We start from the raw sequence: 21,870 nt of genomic DNA, 5'->3' as shown, positions 1-21,870 counted from the left end.
AATAACTTTTTAATTATTGGGCAGTTTGGATCCAATTCAGTCAGATTGGGTCCTTCTTTGGGTTGTAAATATAAAAATACTTATATCTTATAGTGCTGCTGATGGCCATTTTTAATGAGAACAGCTAAAGAATTATAGATTCTATATATACACCGATCAGCCATAACATTAGAACCACCTCCTTGTTTCTACACTCACTGTCCATTTTATCAGCTCCACTTACCATATAGAAGCACTTTGTAGTTCTACAATTACTGACTGTAGTCCATCTGTTTCTCTACATACTTTTTTAGCCTGCTTTCATGCTGTTTTTCAATGGTCAGGACCACCACAGAGCAGGTATTATTTAGGTGGTGGATCATTCTCAGCACTGCATTGACACTGACATGGTGGTAATGTGTTAGTGTGTGTTGTGCTGGTATGAGTGGATCAGACAGCAGCGCTGCTGGAGTTTTTAAATACTGTGTCCACTCACTGTCCACTCTATTAGACACTCCTACCTAGTTGGTCCACCTTGTAGATGTAAAGTCAGAGACGATCGCTCATCTATTGCTGCTGTTTGAGTCGGTCATCTTCTAGACCGTCATCAGTGGTCACAGGACGCTGCCCACGGGGCGCTGTCAGCTGGATATTTTTGGTTGGTGAACTATTCTCAGTCCAGCAGTGACAGTGAGGTATTAAAAAACTCCAGCAGCGCTGCTGTGTCTGATCCACTCATACCAGCACAACACACACTAACACACCACCACCATGTCAGTGTCACTGCAGTGCTGAAAATGATCCACCACCCAAATAATACCTGCTCTGTGGTGGCCCTGTGGGGGTCCTGACCATTGAAGAACAGCATGCAGAGAAACAGATGGACTACAGTCAGTAATTGTAGAACTGCAAAGTGCTTCTATATGGTAAGTAGAGCTGATAAAATGGACAGTGAGTGTAGAAACAAGGAGTTTTAATGTTATGGCTGATCGGTGTATATAGATTGACGCTTTTTGCAATTAAATGTGTTCTTTAAAATATTTTATAATAAAATTGCTTTTAATACAAATTTCTAAGAGGTTAATACAGGGTGACCAGGCACCCCAATTACTTTATAATAAACTTATTAATGAAGTGAATAATAGTGAATGCACAAATAGCACAATTATAATGACATGACAATTATTAATGTAATATCACCAAATTAAGAAATAATGACAGGCTGATCTATGTGTTTAACTTCAAGCTTACATTATTGCAATGACCTTCTCACTGGAAGCGCCGGTAGATCCATAAACAAGCTCCAGTAGGGTTGCTTTTGTTCTGCCCCTTTTTGTATAGTTTGTTTAATTGTAACTGATTTATCCAAATTATCCTCAAGGTCACCCAGAGAGGATGGAGGTCCCTGGTCCCTCTCAAGGTTTCTTCCTTGAGAGGGGGGGGGGGGGGGGGGGGTTGTTGGGGGGGGGTTTACAAATAAATTTGACTTGACTACACATTGGCTGTGTTTGAAGGGGAGAGGTATGGCTGAAGCCCTGCAATGGATTGGCGCCCTGAACATCTTGTATTTATGCCTTGTGACCAATGATTCTTGATTCTCACTGAGACCCTGACCAGGGTGATGGAAGTAAAAAAAAAAAAAAGATCAAACGTGCATGTTAAAAAATCTTCTTCAGTTCTCATAATATTTTGTTATAATCCATATATATATATTATGATTATGATGATTATGATTATTATGATTATGATGATTATTATTATTATGTGTACCTTGTCTTTTTTTGTTTGCACTTTTGTTCTTGCACCCTAGTCCTGGGTTTCATTTTGGTATGTACTTGTATAACGCTGAAATGACAATAAATCCTCTTGAATCGAATGTGTTAAAAAATAAAAGAGCTCCTTTTTTAATTATTTGGGCCTCAAATAAAAGGTTAGACTTGATTTGGTTTAAGAATCCATTTGTTTATCTTCTTTGCAGTCCAGGTTACTGTGAACAGTCCCGGCTGAATCCTGTAATGTAACCCTCAGGAGTCCTTCAGTAAGGACATCACGCAGCATCTCCATGGTCACCACACCTGATCATCCATTTGCAAAGGCAGAATCCCAAATAGCTGCATGTTCACTATGTGGTGCACTACATAGGGTGTCAGAGCCAAAGATCTTTTTCAAAGAGAGACTGATCACTTTTATTCCTCTCACTACACCATAATGTTACTGCAATTTAATAGAGAGACGGTAGAGGGCAGGCAAGAGTCCATCGGTTATTACATTTACATTACATTTACATTTTCAGCATTCAGCAGACGCCTTTAGCCAAAGCGACTTACAGTACTGTTACAGTATACAATCTGAGCACTTGAGGGTTAAGGGCCTTGCTCAAGGGCCCAACAGCAGCAACCTGGCAGTGGTGGGGCTTGAACCAGCGACCTTCTGATTACTAGTCCAGTACCTTAACCACTATGGCCCCAAAAGATCAAATATCATAAATTATTAATTCATAAATTAAATTTATAAAATTCATAAAATGTATAAAATATATTCATTCATGTTTAATAATTGGCTATTTTTGCTTTAAAGTGACAGTATGTAACTCTTGGTTATTTGAACATTTGAAATCCTATTATTTTATTTTTACTAATCGCTTTATCCTGGTCATGATAACGCCTGGAGTAAAGGGTAGAGATACTTTATGGATATTTTAACAACACTTTAAGCTAACAGTTTGGATATTTTTTCAACCTTGGCAACAAAACACAATTCTACTAGGTTTATTTTACAGTGAGGGCAATAAAATCAGCATAACTATCTGTGTACACAGTTGAATCTTTGAAAAATGAATTTCAGAATCTTTCAGTATGTGGTATGTTCATTTTATTACATGTGATTAATGACTAAAAATGTATAACCTTTCAATCAGCTGCCTCAATAAAAAGGATCAAACTCTGAGCTTTTTTATACAAAGGAATTGACATGGTCAATTTTAATTAGAAGCAAATACTGATAAATTCATGAAATTCATGTATTTTTTTAAGATTTATTTGTTATTAAATAGTTATGATGATTACATGACGTAATGAAAAGAAATCATTTTAAATAGATGTATTTTTACTAGTGGTTTCAGACCTATGGCTTCCACTGTATATGGGTTGTAATCATAATCATGTCCACTAGTGTGGAATAATTATCTGAGTTGCCATATTATGTTTGACCCAGCAGAAAATGTACTATAAACATTTTAAAAAACTTTTTTTTTTCTAGACAGACAATGCCATGACATTTACCCACTTTACAGTTGTCCATAAACATTTGACTTTAACTGTGTAAGGTGAACAAAACATCAGCAACTGATTCTGTTTAGGTGCACAGTAGTTTTCATGTTATATATTTATTCAGTGTTCAGTAAATGAATTAAACTGATCAGGGTCTCAACAGGGTTGGGTAATTGGCTAAATCGCACACCCATGGGCAATTTAAAGAAACCAATTCAGCTACTATGGAGCAAACAAACCCGTGTCATCAAGAAAAAATAGAAGAATAATAATTCCAACATTTTGACATTTTGAATGTTTATTTAAATGATATATTAACAGGCAGCATGGTGGCACAGCTGGTGGAGTGGGTCCACCAGCTGTACTGGTGGGTACTGGACTGGTGGGTCCAATAACTCGTTTTAAGCTTTGCATGCTTTTTTCCATGTGTTCTACCTCAAGGTGTAATGGCCACTCAAAATATCTCCTATGTATTATTGAGGAAGGTGCTGTATGTTTCTCTGCGATGGACTGGTGCTCTGTCCACTGTGTGTTTTGGCTTGTAAACAGGGAGAATATGGGACCCACCTTGATCCTGACAGTTTTAAGGTGGGTTGGGACAGTAAATGAACGAATTAATAAAACATTTACAAAATTCGAAGCCAAAGCTCAACAAGTCTCTGATTATTTTTGGATGTTTCATTGGCGCCCTCTAGTGGAAAGTTAAGAAGCGGAAGTGTTGAGAGTGGCAGGTCTCGGTGTGTAAGATGAAGCTCTTTGGCAGAAGCCATGACTTCATTCCCTATGTAGTGCAGTAGTGTAGAGAGGATGGAGCTGTTCTTCCCCTGATACATATTCAGGGTTGTTGGAGATCAAAGCTTCCATAAGGAGACCGAAAGTAAGAAAGAGAAATGAAGGATTTATAGTGAAACAGGATTTCATTTTAATGGCGGTGTAGATCAACAAGCATGGAGATGATGAAGCGAGTATGGAGACTTCATATACAGATGTAGCGCCGGTCAGTGCTTTGTGTACAGTGTGAGTGTAGAGTGTGTAGTGAGTGTGTGTACAGTGTGAGTGTAGAGTGTAGTGAGTGTGTGTACAGTGTAAGTGTTTGTGTACAGTGTGAGTGTAGAGTGTGTAGTGAGTGTGTGTACAGTGTGAGTGTAGAGTGTAGTGAGTGTGTGTACAGTGTAAGTGTTTGTGTACAGTGTGAGTGTAGAGTGTGTAGTGAGTGTGTGTACAGTGTGAGTGTAGAGTGTAGTGAGTGTGTGTACAGTGTAAGTGTTTGTGTACAGTGTGAGTGTAGAGTGTAGTGAGTGTGTGTACAGTGTGAGTGTAGAGTGTAGTGAGTGTGTGTACAGTGTAAGTGTTTGTGTACAGTGTGAGTGTAGAGTGTAGTGAGTGTGTGTACAGTGTGAGTGTTTGTGTAGAGTGTGTAGTGAGTGTAGAGTGTGTTGTGAGTGTGTGTACAGTGTGAGTGTAGAGTGTAGTGAGTGTGTGTACAGTGTGAGTGTAGAGTGTAGTGAGTGTGTGTACAGTGTAAGTGTTTGTGTACAGTGTGAGTGTAGAGTGTGTAGTGAGTGTGTGTACAGTGTAAGTGTTTGTGTACAGTGTGAGTGTAGAGTGTGTAGTGAGTGTGTGTACAGTGTGAGTGTTTGTGTACAGTGTGAGTGTAGAGTGTGTAGTGAGTGTGTGTACAGTGTGAGTGTTTGTGTACAGTGTAAGTGTAGAGTGTGTAGTGAGTGTGTGTACAGTGTGAGTGTGTGTACAGTGTAAGTGTAGAGTGTGTAGTGAGTGTGTGTACAGTGTGAGTGTTTGTGTACAGTGTGAGTGTAGAGTGTAGTGAGTGTGTGTACAGTGTGAGTGTTTGTGTACAGTGTAAGTGTAGAGTGTGTAGTGAGTGTGTGTACAGTGTGAGTGTAGAGTGTAGTGAGTGTGTGTACAGTGTGAGTGTTTGTGTACAGTGTGAGTGTAGAGTGTAGTGAGTGTGTGTACAGTGTGAGTGTTTGTGTACAGTGTGAGTGTGTGTACAGTTTGAGTGTGTACACAGTGTAAGTGTGTACAGTGTGAGTGTAGAGTGTAGTGAGTGTGTGTACAGTGTGAGTGTTTGTGTACAGTGTAAGCGTAGAGTGTGTAGTGAGTGTGTGTACAGTGTGAGTGTGTGTACAGTGTAAGTGTAGAGTGTGTAGTGAGTGTGTGTACAGTGTGAGTGTGTGTACAGTGTAAGTGTAGAGTGTGTAGTGAGTGTGTGTACAGTGTGAGTGTGTGTACAGTGTAAGTGTTTGTGTAGAGTGTGTGTACAGTGTAAGTGTTTGTGTAGAGTTTGTAGTGAGTGTTTGTGTAGAGTGTGTAGTGAGTGTGTGTACAGTGTGAGTGTGTGTACAGTGTAAGTGTTTGTGTAGAGTGTGTGTACAGTGTAAGTGTTTGTGTAGAGTGTGTGTACAGTGTAAGTGTTTGTGTAGTGTGTGTAGTGTGAGTGTTTGTGTAGAGTGTGTAGTGAGTGTTTGTGTAGAGTGTGTAGTGAGTGTTTGTGTAGAGTGTGTAGTAAGTGTGTGTACAGTGTAAGTGTTTGTGTAGAGTGTGTAGTGAGTGTTTGTGTAGAGTGTGTAGTGAGTGTTTGTGTAGAGTGTGTAGTGAGTGTGTGTACAGTGTGAGTGTGTGTACAGTGTAAGTGTAGAGTGTGTAGTGAGTGTGTGTACAGTGTGAGTGTGTGTACAGTGTAAGTGTTTGTGTAGAGTGTGTGTACAGTGTAAGTGTTTGTGTAGAGTTTGTAGTGAGTGTTTGTGTAGAGTGTGTAGTGAGTGTGTGTACAGTGTGAGTGTGTGTACAGTGTAAGTGTTTGTGTAGAGTGTGTGTACAGTGTAAGTGTTTGTGTAGAGTGTGTGTACAGTGTAAGTGTTTGTGTAGAGTTTGTAGTGAGTGTTTGTGTAGAGTGTGTAGTGAGTGTGTGTACAGTGTGAGTGTGTGTACAGTGTAAGTGTTTGTGTAGAGTGTGTGTACAGTGTAAGTGTTTGTGTAGAGTGTGTAGTGAGTGTTTGTGTAGAGTGTGTAGTGAGTGTTTGTGTAGTGTAGTAAGTGTGTGTACAGTGTAAGTGTTTGTGTAGAGTGTGTAGTGAGTGTTTGTGTAGAGTGTGTAGTGAGTGTTTGTGTAGAGTGTGTAGTAAGTGTGTGTACAGTGTAAGTGTTTGTGTAGTGTGTGTAGTGAGTGTTTGTGTAGAGTGTAGTGAGTGTTTGTGTAGAGTGTGTAGTAAGTGTGTGTACAGTGTAAGTGTTTGTGTAGAGTGTGTAGTGAGTGTTTGTGTAGAGTGTAGTGAGTGTGTGTGTAGTAAGTGTGTGTACAGTGTAAGTGTTTGTGTAGAGTGTGTAGTGAGTGTTTGTGTAGTGTGTAGTGAGTGTTTGTGTAGAGTGTGTAGTAAGTGTGTGTACAGTGTAAGTGTTTGTGTAGTGTGTAGTGAGTGTTTGTGTAGAGTGTGTAGTGAGTGTTTGTGTAGAGTGTGTAGTGAGTGTTTGTGTAGAGTGTGTAGTGAGTGTTTGTGTAGAGTGTGTAGTGAGTGTTTGTGTAGAGTGAGTAGTAAGTGTGTGTACAGTGTAAGTGTTTGTGTAGAGTGTGTAGTGAGTGTTTGTGTAGAGTGTGTAGTGAGTTTAAATTTATAAATTTAAATTTATAAAATTCATAAAATGTATAAAATATATTCATTCATGTTTAATAATTGGCTATTTTTGCTTTAAAGTGACAGTATGTAACTCTTGGTTATTTGAACATTTGAAATCCTATTATTTTATTTTTACTAATCGCTTTATCCTGGTCATGATAACGCCTGGAGTAAAGGGTAGAGATACTTTATGGATATTTTAACAACACTTTAAGCTAACAGTTTGGATATTTTTTCAACCTTGGCAACAAAACACAATTCTACTAGGTTTATTTTACAGTGAGGGCAATAAAATCAGCATAACTATCTGTGTACACAGTTGAATCTTTGAAAAATGAATTTCAGAATCTTTCAGTATGTGGTATGTTCATTTTATTACATGTGATTAATGACTAAAAATGTATAACCTTTCAATCAGCTGCCTCAATAAAAAGGATCAAACTCTGAGCTTTTTTATACAAAGGAATTGACATGGTCAATTTTAATTAGAAGCAAATACTGATAAATTCATGAAATTCATGTATTTTTTTAAGATTTATTTGTTATTAAATAGTTATGATGATTACATGACGTAATGAAAAGAAATCATTTTAAATAGATGTATTTTTACTAGTGGTTTCAGACCTATGGCTTCCACTGTATATGGGTTGTAATCATAATCATGTCCACTAGTGTGGAATAATTATCTGAGTTGCCATATTATGTTTGACCCAGCAGAAAATGTACTATAAACATTTTAAAAAACTTTTTTTTTTCTAGACAGACAATGCCATGACATTTACCCACTTTACAGTTGTCCATAAACATTTGACTTTAACTGTGTAAGGTGAACAAAACATCAGCAACTGATTCTGTTTAGGTGCACAGTAGTTTTCATGTTATATATTTATTCAGTGTTCAGTAAATGAATTAAACTGATCAGGGTCTCAACAGGGTTGGGTAATTGGCTAAATCGCACACCCATGGGCAATTTAAAGAAACCAATTCAGCTACTATGGAGCAAACAAACCCGTGTCATCAAGAAAAAATAGAAGAATAATAATTCCAACATTTTGACATTTTGAATGTTTATTTAAATGATATATTAACAGGCAGCATGGTGGCACAGCTGGTGGAGTGGGTCCACCAGCTGTACTGGTGGGTACTGGACTGGTGGGTCCAATAACTCGTTTTAAGCTTTGCATGCTTTTTTCCATGTGTTCTACCTCAAGGTGTAATGGCCACTCAAAATATCTCCTATGTATTATTGAGGAAGGTGCTGTATGTTTCTCTGCGATGGACTGGTGCTCTGTCCACTGTGTGTTTTGGCTTGTAAACAGGGAGAATATGGGACCCACCTTGATCCTGACAGTTTTAAGGTGGGTTGGGACAGTAAATGAACGAATTAATAAAACATTTACAAAATTCGAAGCCAAAGCTCAACAAGTCTCTGATTATTTTTGGATGTTTCATTGGCGCCCTCTAGTGGAAAGTTAAGAAGCGGAAGTGTTGAGAGTGGCAGGTCTCGGTGTGTAAGATGAAGCTCTTTGGCAGAAGCCATGACTTCATTCCCTATGTAGTGCAGTAGTGTAGAGAGGATGGAGCTGTTCTTCCCCTGATACATATTCAGGGTTGTTGGAGATCAAAGCTTCCATAAGGAGACCGAAAGTAAGAAAGAGAAATGAAGGATTTATAGTGAAACAGGATTTCATTTTAATGGCGGTGTAGATCAACAAGCATGGAGATGATGAAGCGAGTATGGAGACTTCATATACAGATGTAGCGCCGGTCAGTGCTTTGTGTACAGTGTGAGTGTAGAGTGTGTAGTGAGTGTGTGTACAGTGTGAGTGTAGAGTGTAGTGAGTGTGTGTACAGTGTAAGTGTTTGTGTACAGTGTGAGTGTAGAGTGTGTAGTGAGTGTGTGTACAGTGTGAGTGTAGAGTGTAGTGAGTGTGTGTACAGTGTAAGTGTTTGTGTACAGTGTGAGTGTAGAGTGTAGTGAGTGTGTGTACAGTGTGAGTGTAGAGTGTAGTGAGTGTGTGTACAGTGTAAGTGTTTGTGTACAGTGTGAGTGTAGAGTGTAGTGAGTGTGTGTACAGTGTGAGTGTTTGTGTAGAGTGTGTAGTGAGTGTAGAGTGTGTTGTGAGTGTGTGTACAGTGTGAGTGTAGAGTGTAGTGAGTGTGTGTACAGTGTGAGTGTTTGTGTACAGTGTGAGTGTAGAGTGTAGTGAGTGTGTGTACAGTGTGAGTGTAGAGTGTGTAGTGAGTGTGTGTACAGTGTAAGTGTTTGTGTACAGTGTGAGTGTAGAGTGTGTAGTGAGTGTGTGTACAGTGTGAGTGTTTGTGTACAGTGTGAGTGTAGAGTGTGTAGTGAGTGTGTGTACAGTGTGAGTGTTTGTGTACAGTGTAAGTGTAGAGTGTGTAGTGAGTGTGTGTACAGTGTGAGTGTGTGTACAGTGTAAGTGTAGAGTGTGTAGTGAGTGTGTGTACAGTGTGAGTGTTTGTGTACAGTGTGAGTGTAGAGTGTAGTGAGTGTGTGTACAGTGTGAGTGTTTGTGTACAGTGTAAGTGTAGAGTGTGTAGTGAGTGTGTGTACAGTGTGAGTGTAGAGTGTAGTGAGTGTGTGTACAGTGTGAGTGTTTGTGTACAGTGTGAGTGTAGAGTGTAGTGAGTGTGTGTACAGTGTGAGTGTTTGTGTACAGTGTGAGTGTGTGTACAGTTTGAGTGTGTACACAGTGTAAGTGTGTACAGTGTGAGTGTAGAGTGTAGTGAGTGTGTGTACAGTGTGAGTGTTTGTGTACAGTGTAAGCGTAGAGTGTGTAGTGAGTGTGTGTACAGTGTGAGTGTGTGTACAGTGTAAGTGTAGAGTGTGTAGTGAGTGTGTGTACAGTGTGAGTGTGTGTACAGTGTAAGTGTAGAGTGTGTAGTGAGTGTGTGTACAGTGTGAGTGTGTGTACAGTGTAAGTGTTTGTGTAGAGTGTGTGTACAGTGTAAGTGTTTGTGTAGAGTTTGTAGTGAGTGTTTGTGTAGAGTGTGTAGTGAGTGTGTGTACAGTGTGAGTGTGTGTACAGTGTAAGTGTTTGTGTAGAGTGTGTGTACAGTGTAAGTGTTTGTGTAGAGTGTGTGTACAGTGTAAGTGTTTGTGTAGTGTGTGTAGTGTGAGTGTTTGTGTAGAGTGTGTAGTGAGTGTTTGTGTAGAGTGTGTAGTGAGTGTTTGTGTAGAGTGTGTAGTAAGTGTGTGTACAGTGTAAGTGTTTGTGTAGAGTGTGTAGTGAGTGTTTGTGTAGAGTGTGTAGTGAGTGTTTGTGTAGAGTGTGTAGTGAGTGTGTGTACAGTGTGAGTGTGTGTACAGTGTAAGTGTAGAGTGTGTAGTGAGTGTGTGTACAGTGTGAGTGTGTGTACAGTGTAAGTGTTTGTGTAGAGTGTGTGTACAGTGTAAGTGTTTGTGTAGAGTTTGTAGTGAGTGTTTGTGTAGAGTGTGTAGTGAGTGTGTGTACAGTGTGAGTGTGTGTACAGTGTAAGTGTTTGTGTAGAGTGTGTGTACAGTGTAAGTGTTTGTGTAGAGTGTGTGTACAGTGTAAGTGTTTGTGTAGAGTTTGTAGTGAGTGTTTGTGTAGAGTGTGTAGTGAGTGTGTGTACAGTGTGAGTGTGTGTACAGTGTAAGTGTTTGTGTAGAGTGTGTGTACAGTGTAAGTGTTTGTGTAGAGTGTGTAGTGAGTGTTTGTGTAGAGTGTGTAGTGAGTGTTTGTGTAGTGTAGTAAGTGTGTGTACAGTGTAAGTGTTTGTGTAGAGTGTGTAGTGAGTGTTTGTGTAGAGTGTGTAGTGAGTGTTTGTGTAGAGTGTGTAGTAAGTGTGTGTACAGTGTAAGTGTTTGTGTAGTGTGTGTAGTGAGTGTTTGTGTAGAGTGTAGTGAGTGTTTGTGTAGAGTGTGTAGTAAGTGTGTGTACAGTGTAAGTGTTTGTGTAGAGTGTGTAGTGAGTGTTTGTGTAGAGTGTAGTGAGTGTGTGTGTAGTAAGTGTGTGTACAGTGTAAGTGTTTGTGTAGAGTGTGTAGTGAGTGTTTGTGTAGTGTGTAGTGAGTGTTTGTGTAGAGTGTGTAGTAAGTGTGTGTACAGTGTAAGTGTTTGTGTAGTGTGTAGTGAGTGTTTGTGTAGAGTGTGTAGTGAGTGTTTGTGTAGAGTGTGTAGTGAGTGTTTGTGTAGAGTGTGTAGTGAGTGTTTGTGTAGAGTGTGTAGTGAGTGTTTGTGTAGAGTGAGTAGTAAGTGTGTGTACAGTGTAAGTGTTTGTGTAGAGTGTGTAGTGAGTGTTTGTGTAGAGTGTGTAGTGAGTGTTTGTGTAGAGTGAGTAGTAAGTGTGTGTACAGTGTAAGTGTTTGTGTAGAGTATGTAGTGAGTGTTTGTGTAGTGAGTGTTTGTGTAGAGTGTGTAGTAAGTGTTTGTGTAGAGTGTGTAGTGAGTGTGTTTACAGTGTGAGTGTGTGTACAGTGTAAGTGTGTGTACAATGTGAACAGTGCATTGTGTAGTGTGTGGGTAGTGTGGGTGGTTTGGAGTGTGTAGTAAGTGTTTGTGTAGAGTGTGTAGTGAGTGTGTGTACAGTGTGAGTGTGTGTACAGTGTAAGTGTAGAGTGTGTAGTGAGTGTGTGTACAGTGTGAGTGTGTGTACAGTGTAAGTGTTTGTGTAGAGTGTGTGTACAGTGTAAGTGTTTGTGTAGAGTTTGTAGTGAGTGTTTGTGTAGAGTGTGTAGTGAGTGTGTGTACAGTGTGAGTGTGTGTACAGTGTAAGTGTTTGTGTAGAGTGTGTGTACAGTGTAAGTGTTTGTGTAGAGTGTGTGTACAGTGTAAGTGTTTGTGTAGTGTGTGTAGTGTGAGTGTTTGTGTAGAGTGTGTAGTGAGTGTTTGTGTAGAGTGTGTAGTGAGTGTTTGTGTAGAGTGTGTAGTAAGTGTGTGTACAGTGTAAGTGTTTGTGTAGAGTGTGTAGTGAGTGTTTGTGTAGAGTGTGTAGTGAGTGTTTGTGTAGAGTGTGTAGTGAGTGTGTGTACAGTGTGAGTGTGTGTACAGTGTAAGTGTAGAGTGTGTAGTGAGTGTGTGTACAGTGTGAGTGTGTGTACAGTGTAAGTGTTTGTGTAGAGTGTGTGTACAGTGTAAGTGTTTGTGTAGAGTTTGTAGTGAGTGTTTGTGTAGAGTGTGTAGTGAGTGTGTGTACAGTGTGAGTGTGTGTACAGTGTAAGTGTTTGTGTAGAGTGTGTGTACAGTGTAAGTGTTTGTGTAGAGTGTGTGTACAGTGTAAGTGTTTGTGTAGAGTTTGTAGTGAGTGTTTGTGTAGAGTGTGTAGTGAGTGTGTGTACAGTGTGAGTGTGTGTACAGTGTAAGTGTTTGTGTAGAGTGTGTGTACAGTGTAAGTGTTTGTGTAGAGTGTGTAGTGAGTGTTTGTGTAGAGTGTGTAGTGAGTGTTTGTGTAGTGTAGTAAGTGTGTGTACAGTGTAAGTGTTTGTGTAGAGTGTGTAGTGAGTGTTTGTGTAGAGTGTGTAGTGAGTGTTTGTGTAGAGTGTGTAGTAAGTGTGTGTACAGTGTAAGTGTTTGTGTAGTGTGTGTAGTGAGTGTTTGTGTAGAGTGTAGTGAGTGTTTGTGTAGAGTGTGTAGTAAGTGTGTGTACAGTGTAAGTGTTTGTGTAGAGTGTGTAGTGAGTGTTTGTGTAGAGTGTAGTGAGTGTGTGTGTAGTAAGTGTGTGTACAGTGTAAGTGTTTGTGTAGAGTGTGTAGTGAGTGTTTGTGTAGTGTGTAGTGAGTGTTTGTGTAGAGTGTGTAGTAAGTGTGTACAGTGTAAGTGTTTGTGTAGTGTGTAGTGAGTGTTTGTGTAGAGTGTGTAGTGAGTGTTTGTGTAGAGTGTGTAGTGAGTGTTTGTGTAGAGTGTGTAGTGAGTGTTTGTGTAGAGTGTGTAGTGAGTGTTTGTGTAGAGTGAGTAGTAAGTGTGTGTACAGTGTAAGTGTTTGTGTAGAGTGTGTAGTGAGTGTTTGTGTAGAGTGTGTAGTGAGTGTTTGTGTAGAGTGAGTAGTAAGTGTGTGTACAGTGTAAGTGTTTGTGTAGAGTGTGTAGTGAGTGTTTGTGTAGTGAGTGTTTGTGTAGAGTGTGTAGTAAGTGTTTGTGTAGAGTGTGTAGTGAGTGTGTTTACAGTGTGAGTGTGTGTACAGTGTAAGTGTGTGTACAATGTGAACAGTGCATTGTGTAGTGTGTGGGTAGTGTGGGTGGTTTGGTGGGAAGCGCTGTCGCCTTAGTCCAGGTCTCTTTTTGTGTGGAGTTTCTCCCCGTGTCTGTGTGGGTTTCCTCCAGGTGCTCCAGTTTCCTCACACAGTCCAAAGACATGCAGCCAGGTTAATTGGAGATACTAAATTGCCCTGAGCATGAGTGTGTGTGTGTGTGTGTGTGTGTGTTTGCTCTGTAATGGACAGGCGTCCTGTCCGGGGTGTTTCCAGTGAATTGGACCCACTGTGACCTTGAATAGGATACAGCGGTGGTAAAACAGACAATGAATGAATGTGTGTAATGTGTACAGTATAGGTGAGTAGTGTATGTTTAGAGTGTGTGTGGTCAGTGTTGTGTATAGTGTGTGTACATAGTGAACTCAGTGTGTGTAGTTGTGTGTACAGTGTACACTGTGTGTAGTGTGTGTGTACCTTGTGTAGTGAGTCTCTGATGTTCGTGTCTCTCACTTTGACCTTTACACACATTTGCACTCTCGCAGAATAATGTTGCAGCGTTACGATTTTCTCTTTATGTTTTTCAGCAGAATTCCAGAAAGCTCTCAGAGATCCATGCCTTCTGCTGACTGTGGAGCGCCAGGCCGCTGTAATGACCTCCTCTGAGGCCACCAGAGAGATCCAGAGTAAAGCACGTAAATGCATGAAGGATCTGAGTAAATGCCTCAACAGTGCCCTCACTGCGGACCTGACCAGGTTTGTACATGTGATGCTTGGCTCACACTACAGGACAATCTCAATGCAAAAATAATCTGCTCTTTAACATCTTCTCTCATAATCCTGTGATGGCGCTGTCGTGCCGCTACATATAGACATGATTGGCAATGTTGGGGAAGGTGGGGATTAGGAATAGGTCGGATTGGCATTTATTATGGTCAGGGTCACAGTGGGTATGATTAATTGGGTGAGAGGCAGGAAACACCCCGGACAAGTTGCCAGTCCATCACAGGGCAGATACACACACACACACACACACACAGGGCAATTTAGAGTAGCTCCAACTGGCCTGACTGCATGTCTTTGGATTTGTGGGAGGACACCGGAGCACCTGGAGGAAACCCACATGTACTCAAGGAGAACATGCAAACTTCCACCAGGGATATTTATATACATGCTATTAAATTTACGCAATTTGCAGGTAGTCCAAGCTTATTACTCAAACTTCTTAGCTTTTATATAGCGCAGAATATAGAATTATACCAGATTCTGTGAAACGCAATGAAGACAAAAATCTGTCGTTTATCCTCTTGAACCCTTATTTAACTGACAAAAGTACAAAGAAAAGAGTGATTAACACGCCTCTGTCCCAAATTTGCTTGAATGTGTTGAAGCCATTAAAAAACTGCTAAACTGCTTAAATTCTTATAAGAACTTGAACTTAAAATGTCATATAAGATATATAAAAAAATCTATTAAACTCTACACCCTCACAGTCACCCTAATCAAACAACACTCTAATCCCTATGTACACAATTAAAGAAACAAATCAACCCTATTATTCTTCAGTGATAGTAGCCGTAGCAGCTGCCGTGGCATTAATAATCAGACAAACAATATGTACAAAATAGAGTGAAGCTGATCAGTGAAAACACTGGGAATCCTTTCTTTCTACTGTTATCAGCTAAATAAAGATTCAAGAGAATTATCAAATCACAGATTCTTCCTTTTATTGCATTTTACAAAGCATCCCAACTTTTCCAGAGGTTTGTTAATGGCAAGTTAATGGCAAATCGTCTTTATTGGGTTGTTTTTGTATTTTGTCTGACCTCATCATAAGGGGGCAGTATGTACTTTGTTTTTGACCCCTGCAAAAAATAACTAGCCTTATTTAAGTCACCAGCAGTGGTCGCTCAGTTTCTTCACCACCAGATTAAAGCTGCTGTATGTGGATTTTGACCTTGAGCGTTGACATTGAAGTGTGTTTCAATCCAGTGTTTGCATGTAATGAATAGATGCAAATATTGAAAACCTGAAGGAATAATAACTCCCAGACAGTAACCAGAGACAGGGTTTGAACCCAGGTTGCCAGGACCGCTGATCTTGTGTGGCAACCAGGCTGTTTGTATTATTTATATTTATATTTCTTCTGCATACAGTGATCGTTCTTCAGCTTTTCTGACCTACTTCTGTATCACCATGGAGTCAGTGTTAGTGCTGTGCTATACTGGGTCACCCAGATGAATCACATCTCACTGGGGAGTGAGTAATGATGAGGAGGAGGGCGAAGCGGGCACCAGGACAGATTAAGCTTTTGCTCAAATTCTGTTTCTCGGTCATTGGAGGCTCCATGATGGTCCTTACAAATAATGCATATCAACTAATGGGCGACAGTCAGTAGCTGCATAACTACAGTGTGCAACTATATGGTTGGTGTCACTAATAGCAAGTGTCATTACCATATAATTGTGAACATTTACCCTTAAGGTCGTTGTTTATCAGAGGGTTTAGGATCCAGGCCTCAGTATTGCTAAGTTGCCACTGTTGGCACTTAACACATTTATTTTATTATATCCTGTCTCAATTGTAAGTTGCTTTAGACAAAACAGTCCTTCAAGGGTGCTCAGGTGGCACTGCAGTAAAATACACTAGTCCACCAGCCTCTGCTGGCTGCTGATGTTGCCTGTATAGAGACAGGAAATAATGGACATCAGTGTGTGACTCTAGGTACGTGATCCTGATCCCTGTGTAAATCCAACTCAATTAAAAGCTGCTGTATTACAATTGTCACTGTCAGCAATCAAAAAGCAGGAAGCCAAGCTACAACTAAATGCATGATTTAAGTTCCATTGTGAACATGTTTGACATTGTTGTATGTAAACTTTCGACATCAACTGTATGTAAATAAAATGTATTGTTATCATTTACATGATCTTGTAAGTGCTTGTGTGGTTTCAGGCTTCTACAGGAGGAACAGGAGACGGATGTGATCATATGTGGGAGCTCAGGTTTTCAGATCAAGGCCCATAAGGCCGTGCTGCTTGCTCGAGCTCCTCACCTCCTGCAGGGAGCCGCACCGAATGCTTCTACCATCCACCTGCAGGGAACAGATTCTACAGCACTCAAAGAGCTCATCCGGTACCTATTCTACTACTGCTTCTGTTTTTGTTTGATTGTTTCATTTTCTTTTTATCACCACACTGCTGCAGTAAGAGCAACTCCTGCTGTCGGGTTGATGCACTGAAACACCGAGAGCATAGCTTGTTCGTTTTGATTTGGATGTGCTTAAAGCTGTCTGTAGTCCACCGCTGTCCAGTAAAAAGAAGCTGCTGGCAGATTTAAACATTGAAGGACATCTTGAAGGAAATACTATAATTTATTTATTCAGTCATTCATTAATTGTCTGTTTTAACATCTGTTCATACTGGTCAGGGTTGCAGTGGGTCAGATTAATTGAGTGAAAGGGAGGAAACACTCAGTATAGGTTGCCAGTCCATCACAGGGCAAACACACACACACACACACACACACACACACACACACACACATGCACATTCATACTCAAACTCAACTCAAAGGAAGCTTTATTGGCATGACAAATATGGACATTCATATTACCAAAGCTCAGTTACAGAGAAAAAATAACAATAAGAACAAATATATACAACACAGTTACAGGTGCATACAGTGTATCACAAAAGTGAGTACACCCCTCACATTTCTGCAAATATTTCATTATATCTTTTCATGGGACAACACTATAGACATGAAACTTGGATATAACTTAGAGTAGTCAGTGTACAGCTTGTATAGCAGTGTAGATTTACTGTCTTCTGAAAATAACTCAACACACAGCCATTAATGTCTAAATGGCTGGCAACATAAGTGAGTACACCCCACAGTGAACATGTCCAAATTGTGCCCAAAGTGTCAATATTTTGTGTGACCACCATTATTATCCAGCACTGCCTTAACCCTCCTGGGCATGGAATTCACCAGAGCTGCACAGGTTGCTACTGGAATCCTCTTCCACTCCAGAGCTGGTGGATGTTAGACACCTTGAACTCCTCCACCTTCCACTTGAGGATGCGCCACAGGTGCTCAATTGGGTTTAGTCCATCACCTTTACCTTCAGCTTCCTCAGCAAGGCAGTTGTCATCTTGGAGGTTGTGTTTGGGGTCGTTATCCTGTTGGAAAACTGCCATGAGGCCCAGTTTTCGAAGGAAGGGGATCATGCTCTGTTTCAGAATGTCACAGTACATGTTGGAATTCATGTTGTCTTGGTACTTCTCACCAGGGCGCCGCCACACATGCTGGACACCATCTGAGCCAAACAAGTTTATCTTGGTCTCGTCAGACCACAGGGCATTCCAGTAATCCATGTTCTTGGACTGCTTGTCTTCAGCAAACTGTTTGCTGGCTTACTTGTGCGTCAGCTTCCTTCTGGGATGACGACCATGCAGACCGAGTTGATGCAGTGTGCGGTGTATGGTCTGAGCACTGACAGGCTGACCTCCCACGTCTTCAACCTCTGCAGCAATGCTGGCAGCACTCATGTGTCTATTTTTTAAAGCCAACCTCTGGATATGACGCCGAACACGTGGACTCAACTTTTTTGGTCGACCCTGGCGAAGCCTGTTCCGAGTGGAACCTGTCCTGGAAAACCGCTGTATGACCTTGGCCACCATGCTGTAGCTCAGTTTCAGGGTGTTAGCAATCTTCTTATAGCCCAGGCCATCTTTGTGGAGAGCAACAATTCTATTTCTCACATCCTCAGAGAGTTCTTTGCCATGAGGTGCCATGTTGAATATCCAGTGGCCAGTATGAGAGAATTGTACCCAAAACACCAAATTTAACAGCCCTGCTCCCCATTTACACCTGGGACCTTGACACATGACACCAGGGAGGGACAACGACACATTTGGGCACAATTTGGACATGTTCACTGTGGGGTGTACTCACTTACGTTGCCAGCTATTTAGACATTAATGGCTGTGTGTTGAGTTATTTTCAGAAGACAGTAAATCTACACTGCTATACAAGCTGTACACTGACTACTCTAAGTTATATCCAAGTTTCATGTCTGTAGTGTTGTCCCATGAAAAGATATAATGAAATATTTGCAGAAATGTGAGGGGTGTACTCACTTCTGTGATACACTGTATATAATAATAAAATAATAATAAAAACAGTGCAAATAATAACAATAAAAAGGTGCCATTTACAATAATGAGGTAGTAATAAACTTTGTTGTGTGTGTGTGTGTATGTGTATATGGGACATGGTCACCCACTGTCCCTCACCTGGTGGCAGGTGTGTGTGTAGTGTGCTGCTAATGTGCAGCTCTCTCTGTGCTCCCCCAGTAGGTGGGGCAGTTTGTCGGGGTCTGGGGGGGAGTTGAAGTTGGGGATGACGGTGTTAAATTTGGGGAAGAATTGGGACCGGATGTGGTGGTACTTGGTACACTGGGTGAGGAAGTGCAGCTCCGTCTCTACTGTACTGAGAGTGCAGTGCTGGCACAGCCTTTCCTCCCGGGGCAGCCAGGACCGGGTGTGTCATACACACACTCACACTTTGTAGGCATTTTGTAGTAGCTCCAATTGGCCTCACAGTGCATGTCTTTGGACTTAAGTAAACCCACATAAACACACAAACTCAGGGTGAACATGCAAACTCCACACAGAAAGGACCCTGGCCACCCAGCAGGGGAATCGAACCTAGGTCCTTCTTGCTGCGAGGTGACAGCGCTACCCGCTGTGCCATCGTGCTGCTCAGAATTGTGATAATGCAACAGGGAGTTCAAAATGACTAAATTAGGGGAAAAAAACAGAACATATGCAGAATATATTTCTGTATATTTGAACAGCCAGTTTAAATTAGTTTATTTACTGCTCCAGTTATGCAAAATTCACTTGTTTCTGACCTAAAGAGACCTTGGTGTAATTTTTACAGTTCAGGCATCTAGCAGATGCCTTATTACCAAATTAAGTCTAATTATAATGCAATCAATCGAGGCCTGGTGATGCATGAACCAGAAATCTTCTAATCAATAGTCTGAGCTGCCACTGCCTCGTCTCTCTGCTCGGTGTGATGCTGATTCTCAGTCTGTGCTTATGTAACCTTGTTTTTTGGCAGGTGAAGCAGCACCTGTTTTATCTGCTCCCACAGTGCAGCTCATAATCAGACTGGTATAATTTATTAGGCTAGTTTGTCACTGTGCTCGAATCTCACAAACATTATCAAGGGTGAGCTAAAGGTATCAGAGGGTGAACAGTGAGCTTCAAGGTTTACAGGGTAGAATTTTATCTTTAGGGATTGTGAGGGGAACTACAGCAGCAGTTTTCCCTTGCAATTATAGATTACTTAGATGTTAAAATGTTTATTGGAAGCCAAGCCTTCTTGTCCAACAAAAGTCCCTGATCTTGGACCACACCGCTGATGGCCATCAACAGCCTTCCTGTTGGATCTCTGACTACACTACAGTGCAGAATTGGTAGAGTTTAACCAAATTGTTCTTTTTTGGTGCAGATTTGTCTTTTCAGTACAGTACAAGTCAGGACTTTGAAAGGCCTTTTCTAAAACACTCATACTGCATTCAAAATCAAATAATCTTCCTTATTTATTAATTCCACTTTCTGCAATGCACCAGTTATAATAGCAGCAAAACAGCCCAGAGCAAAATACTACCATCAACATGCTTGAATGTAGGTACAGTATTGTTGGGTTTAAATTGCTCACCTTTTGTCCATCATTGTGGCAAGATAGCTTTATCTGTTTCATCTGGCAAACTTTCATCCACATGATCAACAGCAAACTTCATTTGAGCTTTAGAGAGCAGATTCCTGCATGGCAACCTGTAAACTTGTAAAGCTCCCTTGACTGTGACCAGTGACACCTTTGTACAAGCAGCTTTTAAGTAATGACAGACCCCTTTTTAGTGGTGCCTGGATTACAAATTTGACCAAACTTCTCCTCAGCATAAGGTGATAGTTTGGGTTATCTTTCCAACTGTTGACCATGTATTGACCATGGTTACTAACCAGTAAAAAATCATGGATCTGCTTTTTGACCAGGTTTGAGGATTTTTTTTGCTTGTGGCTCAGGCTAATGGGTGCAGTTAAACTAGCCCTGTTTAAATGGGCACAGAGCGGCACAGTGGCTTAGTGGGTAGCACTGTCGCCTCACAGCAAGAGGCTCCTGGGTTCAATCCCCAGGGGAGGCGGTCTGGGTCCTTTCTGTGTGAAGTTTGCATGTTCTCCCCATGTCTGCATAGGTTTTCTCCAGGAGCTCCGGTTTCCTCCCACAGTCCAAAAACATGCAAGTGAGGTGAATTGGAGACACTAAATTGTCCATGACTGTGTTCGATGTAACCTTGTGAACTGATGAATCTTGTGTAATGAGTAACGACCGTTTCTGTCATGGATGTAACCAAGGTGTGTAAAACATGACGTTAAAACCCTAATAAACAAACCACCACTTTATCCTGGTCAGGGTTGCAGTGGGTCAGATTCATTGGATGAGAGACAAGAAACACCCCAGACAGCTCAAAATTGTCCATGACTTTGTTTGACATTAAACTTGAACTGATGAATCTTGTGTAATGAGTAACTATCGTTTCTGTCATTAACGTAACCAAGGTGTGTAAAACATGACGTTAAAATCCTAAATAAATGGGCACAGAGAAGTCACCAGCTGTAGTCAATTACTGTTATGTACATTTTAATGATATTTTAGAACTTCTAATGTATTGTTGCTGTATGTATGTTTTGACCCAGCTGTTTTTTTTTTTTATAAAACCCACAGTAAACTGACTAATGCAGTGAATAAACCCAAGACCGCCTCGACAAACACGTCCCTTTAACACCACAACTGCATGCCTTAACCAGTATGATGTTCTGGTCTGATGTTCTAAGCATTGAAGCTGCAGTGGCACTGATTGATGGGCAGGTGGCGCTGCACGTTAGTATATGAAATCTCTCTTTTGCTAAATTTGGTTCTTTTCTACTAATCGTGAGCTTTTAGTGTCATGCATTTCTACTCAACACAACAAATGTTTTATTAAATTCCAATCCTGATCCACTATTCAGTAGCAGCTTGATGTTGATGATGTTTTTCTTTTGCTGTGTTGCATAATTATTCTATTTTTTATTTTCCACCCACTAAGACCTCTTCTTGAGATGTTATTTTGTGATTTACTGAGACATTGCTCTCTCTCTCTCTCTCTCTCTCTCTCTCTCTCTACCTTCTTTTGAGGGTGTTTGTGTTTGGAACAGGGTGCTCATTACCCCTGAACACTTCCAGAAATAAACACACCTCAGGGACACACCACACCACAGCAAAATCACATGGCATCATGGGTCCAAACTAGCATCAAAGAAGCACTAAGAAATAATAACACAAGCTTACTTAGTGTCTGATCTGAGTAAAAATAGGTCAATAAATGTAACATTTGTGCAGAAGAATTTAGGTGATTGTGCTAATGTCTGACCTTGAAGGTACATATTGTAGCTCTATACAACCTTCATAAGATGTTTGTTTGTTTGTTTATTGGGATTTTAACGTCATGTTTTACACTTTGGTTACATTCAAGACAGAAAAAGTAGTTACTCATTACACAAGATTCATCAGTTCACAAGTTTAATATCGAACACAGTCATGGACAATTTAGTATCTCCAATTCACCTCATTTGCATGTCTTTGGACTGTGGGAGGAAACCGGAGCACCCAGAGGAAACCCACGCGGACACGGGGAGAACATGCGAACTCCACACAGAAAGGACCCGGACCGCCCCACCTGGGGATCGAACTCAGGACCTTCTT

At 40.8% G+C, this 21,870-nt stretch overlaps 1 protein-coding gene across 1 annotated transcript in view; it reads left to right on the top strand.

Annotated features, from left to right (window-relative positions):
- Window positions 1–8,615: 8,615 nt before the first annotated feature.
- The window catches only part of btbd8 (BTB domain containing 8), a 54,084-nt gene continuing 40,829 nt past the window's right edge, over window positions 8,616–21,870 (top strand). The window contains exons 1-3 of the mRNA XM_062997312.1: window positions 8,616–8,650; window positions 13,641–13,809; window positions 16,009–16,188. Coding sequence (XP_062853382.1) covers window positions 13,706–13,809; window positions 16,009–16,188 — 284 coding nt within the window. The 5' untranslated portion in view covers window positions 8,616–8,650; window positions 13,641–13,705. The remainder of the gene's footprint in view (window positions 8,651–13,640; window positions 13,810–16,008; window positions 16,189–21,870) is intronic.

The sequence above is a fragment of the Trichomycterus rosablanca genome, chromosome 6, assembly GCF_030014385.1.
Source record: "Trichomycterus rosablanca isolate fTriRos1 chromosome 6, fTriRos1.hap1, whole genome shotgun sequence".
In the NCBI taxonomy this organism is placed as follows: Eukaryota; Metazoa; Chordata; class Actinopteri; order Siluriformes; family Trichomycteridae; genus Trichomycterus; species Trichomycterus rosablanca.
This window is presented reverse-complemented; position numbering and strand designations above follow the sequence as displayed.